The sequence below is a fragment of the Citrus clementina genome, unplaced genomic scaffold (assembly GCF_000493195.1).
Source record: "Citrus clementina cultivar Clemenules unplaced genomic scaffold, Citrus_clementina_v1.0 scaffold_5, whole genome shotgun sequence".
NCBI lineage: Eukaryota > Viridiplantae > Streptophyta > Magnoliopsida > Sapindales > Rutaceae > Citrus > Citrus x clementina.
The window spans coordinates 28026429-28031255 of record NW_006262201.1 but is presented as its reverse complement, the minus strand read 5'-3'; the positions used below and the strand labels follow the sequence as shown (position 1 = coordinate 28031255).

Genomic DNA, 4827 nt, shown 5'->3' with positions numbered 1-4827 from the left:
GAAAGACCAAATCTCTCATGCACCAAACATCCCTCACGCCACCTCCCTTATAATATTATTAATACTAACAAAACTAACATTATCACCATTTTGGATTTTGAACCACCCATTTTATATATTTATATTTTTAATTAACAAAATGCACACTCTCTGTCTCTCTGCCTCTGCAACCAACAAGAGGGCTCTATGTTATTTATAACAAACACATCTAACAATTTGTACACCCAGGCCCCAGCTAGTTTTCAGTTGACTTATTTGGTGGTCTTTAGTCTTCTCCTAGTCTTTCATGCCCTTAACTTTCTTCCTTTCTTTCCATATTTCTCATTTTACTTTAATTTTCCACAATTCTACCTTGGATTGTAATATTTAATTCCCCACATATTAACCGAGTAAACGCTTGCCCACCCCACTTCAACAACAACAACAACAACAATAATAATAAATAAATAAATAAATAAATTGTTCAAGCAATTGTAGAAGGCTTATATGGAGCGAGGAAGAATCCAATTCAAATATTCCAAGTTGGTGAAATTGCGCAACTCTGTTTAGAAGCAAGGAGCAACAACATTAATTAATTAACAGCTTATTCACAGTCAACACTTTTCTTTTACCTTGACCACGTAGGACACCATTGACTTCAGAATCAGACATCGACAGATTTTTTAACGAAGTGAATGATGCAATGCTTTGCAGAAGGCTTATATGGAGAGAGGAACCGTCCAATGTCAAATAGTAATTAATTAATTAATTAATTAATTAATTGACAAAGTAAATAAAAGTATGTTTAAATTAGCATGTAATTCCTTCAGACTTATCAAATTAAATATTAAATTATGTCGATGATACACAAATCTAGTTGGCATATAGAAAATGAGAAAGCAAGGCTTAGGCTTACCTCGAACATCAAATGTTCCTTTGAATCCGATATCACGTAGATGTAATTCTCTTAATGAAGAAAAGACAGTTAGAGAAGATAAGATACTACGGTTGAGTTTGATACCACTTAAATCAAGAGACTTCAACTTACTCAAACCTATAAAATAATAAACCAAATGGCAAAGAATCCAGTTAATTTGTAAAAGTTTACATTTTTTGTGGTATTTGTAGTACCTTTTGAGACCACAAATTTGTCAATCTTGTTCGCGCCAATGTCTAGCTCCTCTAAATCTCTCAAAGAATCAAATTCTGTAATAAGTACAAATTAAGTTGAATGTTTCCAACCTCACCATAAATAATAATAATAATAATAATAATAATAAGTTGTGGAGGTGTTTGGTTCGCTATTAGAGTTTTTTTTTAATCTTAAATTCAAGACATATGAAATTACAAGATGAAATTACGATAACCATTAAAACTTGTATTTATAAATTGCTTAAAACTGTTTTTTTTAATACTAATCATAAAAAAAATTGAATTCAAAGCCTTGAGTCTTATTTTAGCAAGTTAATGAAAGAGCTTGGAGAAGGGATGAAGTTTTAATTATGTACCTTTAAAGTCAATACTTCCTTCCAATCTATTCCAAAATAAATTTAATGATCTTAATGATGAAAGATGAGTTAGAGATGATAAAATGCTATTGTTGAACGAGTTTTCACTTAAATTAAGCATCTTCAAGTTGTTCAATCTTGATAGCCTCTCTAGACCTGCAAGCAAAATTAAAAAAAAAAAAAGATCATAGATATTGGTGTAATTTTAAAATTAATTAATCACTTAAAAAAAAGTCAAAATTGTCGACTAAATGAATATGCGTATAGTTGCTCGGTCTTGATATTCAACTTAAATTAGGGGGGAGAAAGTAAATTAATTAAATTAAACGAAGCACCTTCATTCTCAACACAACCGGCTATTTTGTTGTCAGTTAAATCAAGTGACTCAAGTTGTTGGAAGGGAGTAAACAAAGAAGCATTCAGATACCAGCTGTACTCTCCCGAATACATTTCAAAAAGGTCTAGCGCTATCACTCGGCCTGTGGTGTTGCTGCACTCAACCCTTTCCCACTGACAACAATCAATAGCTCCCTCACCATCTACCCAGTCGTAAGGATAACTACCAGTATCATCGAAGAGATGTTTGAGTCGCAAAAGAGCAAATCTCTCGTGATCCAAACATCCCTCACTCCACCCACTTTTAAATATTATTAATAACATAACAAACATTATCACCATTTTTGATTTTGAACCGCCCATTCTAACTATATCTTTAACTATGAAAAAACGAACACACACTGTCTGTCTCTGTATGTTATTTGCTTATAAAGCATCAAGCAATTTATACACCCAGCTAGATTATAGTTGACTTACTTCGTTGTTTTCTCCAAGTCTTTCATGCACTAATTTTCTACCCTTTTTTCTTTTCCATATTTGTCTTTTTGCTATAATTTGCAACAGCAACGCATTTTGAGCTAGCAATAATGAATAATTGAGAGAGATTGAGATGGCAAATGGATAGAAACTAAAAGTATGGGTGTTTAATAAGAGAACGATTATACCCTTTTATTATATTTCAACCTAAAAATTTACTTTAAACATTTATAATAAATAACAATATGATATTAAAAATAATAAAAAATACGAATAATATACATTTGTAGGAAAAAAAAAGATTTATGTGTCCATTTTGAAAATTAGAGAGTATATGTAAATGTGATTATCAAAACAAACCATAGGAGTGTTGTTATTTTTTTTCTTTTAAAAAATCCACCATTATAAAAAAACCCAAAGACTTTTACATCTTTTAGAAGTCTTTGGGCCTTGTTTTTTTCCTTCTTTTTCTTTCATTTGCATTTTGGTCCACAAGGCCAAAAATTAAATTCCACACGTTTGGCATTTTGTGGAGATTACATTTCCATGTTTTTACTTAGAAAGTAGCTGGAGACGTGGAGTCAATGCGGTCAAGTGCTCAATTATTGTTAGTTAGCAAAATAGAATTTTTGGCGAGATGAATTTGTTGTAAAATAGTTGTCTTTATGCCTTTATAACAATTTACTACTGCCAAATCCTTACAGCTTCACATCTCTGGTTCAATTATCACCACAAAGGCACAAGTACGTCCATCTGTAAACCAATCGATAGAGATCAAATTTCAAGCCATGAACTTATATTGTCCGCAAACATCTAATCACTTTAGATATTGTATCGTTTAATTAATTAATTAATGATCACTCTGAAATTACAGAGGTTGGCTGAATATTACCCTAAAATTAATTTATTTTACCGAAAGAGAATTATTAGACAGATCAAGTGTGTCTAGCTTTTGTATTGTTTTCTGACAATCAATTTGGAAACTCTCCACTCAAGTTAATGTGTGAGAGATGAACATACTCCTAGTGATGTTGATGGAAGAGGAATTTGGAAAATGTATGAGATATGAAGTTATATAATTAGAATTTTGAGGGGCCAAAGATTGTGACTCGATTTTTGCATATATTTGATTATTTCCACACTTGATTAGTTTTGAATGCTCAAATGATAATGAGATTTGGAGGTCCTAGTTTGGAAATATGAGATCTTCAATTGATATTAGATAAATGAGAGTAGATGAGGAGATATTTCCAGTAAGTTGACAGAGAGATGTCATATCTTCCAAGCACCAAAGACAATTTATTGTACCCGGAATATAATTATGGTCAATAAAAGAAAAAAAAAACTCTTGCAGATGCATCAACTGATTGGGAAAAAATAATTCATCCTTTAGCTAATAACAATTAATGAATGCATAAAATCTTATATATTTTAACATAAACATTAAATATTAATTTTATTAATAGTTGCAACGTTAGGCATGCATAATTTGGTCATGAAGACAATAAATCTATCCGTTCTTGAAGACTATTAACTATAATAAGAAATCAATTAATATAATTTTTATAAGAGGAGAAGAGAGATTAAGTACCCTTCATCAAGAAAGGTACCATTAAGTCTAGAATATGATAGTCAATGGCGGAAAAATTAACATGCACGTAATTTATGACCAAATATTATAAATCCTTGAAAAATTTAACAAGTTGTTTCAGTAAAATATGAATCACCTTCCACACATTTTAAAAATCTTATCATTTTTTTTCCTTTTTCATTAAATTATGTTTTGATCCACACGGCCGAAAATTAAATTCCACGCGTTTTGCATTTGGTGGAATTCTATGCATTTTTTTTTTATTTTACAAAACTTTAGTCGGTGGAGTCAACGGGGCTAGAAATCAAAGGTGCTTACTCAATTATTATTTGTAAAGTTGTAGACTTGCGGGGTAGCTACCGGAGTCCACACGTTGTAATGTTTGTTTACGTCAATTTCATTGTTGGTCATGTCCAACACGCTCAAGAATCCAATTCTGCATAAACACAGAAAATTAAAGACTTAAAACAGAGTTTAAGTAATTAATAATTTAACTTAAAACAAATTAAACAGGAGAATTTAATTATTGAATTCCACGTTGTGCTATTGAAAATAAAATAATTATTGTCACCTTCGTCAATTAGATAATCACTACAAATTAGTAGCTATGGACAGCAACTCGCAATTAGATAATCTGTAGTTACGAAATATTAAGCACTAAAATCAAAGCGTAGCAGTTTTTTAAAGGAAAAGACATTTATTGAGTGCACTTGGTTTTAACTCAGTTAAGTATCATGAAAATTAATAGATTGATTTACATAAAACATAATGGTTTTAAACCATATGTTAATTGAATAAGATTGTCTATAATAAAATAGTAACAGGAAGTCATCCATATTTTAACAAGATAAAACCACCAATTACACCAATAATAGTTCACTTTTAGATCACTAATGCTTCCTAACATTACAATTACATAAGATGATTTAAAAGTGA

The 4827-nt window shown here is 30.7% G+C and overlaps 1 protein-coding gene across 1 annotated transcript in view; it reads right to left on the bottom strand.

Moving 5' to 3' along the window:
* LOC112098107 (LRR receptor-like serine/threonine-protein kinase GSO1) overlaps positions 1–2165 on the bottom strand; it is a 4663-nt gene extending 2498 nt beyond the window's left edge. Inside the window, exons 1-4 of the mRNA XM_024183723.1 lie at positions 1823–2165; positions 1488–1643; positions 1111–1185; positions 896–1033 (exon numbers count right to left, since the gene is read on the bottom strand). Of these exons, the coding sequence (XP_024039491.1) occupies positions 896–1033; positions 1111–1185; positions 1488–1643; positions 1823–2165 (712 nt within the window). The remainder of the gene's footprint in view (positions 1–895; positions 1034–1110; positions 1186–1487; positions 1644–1822) is intronic.
* Positions 2166–4827: the final 2662 nt, after the last annotated feature.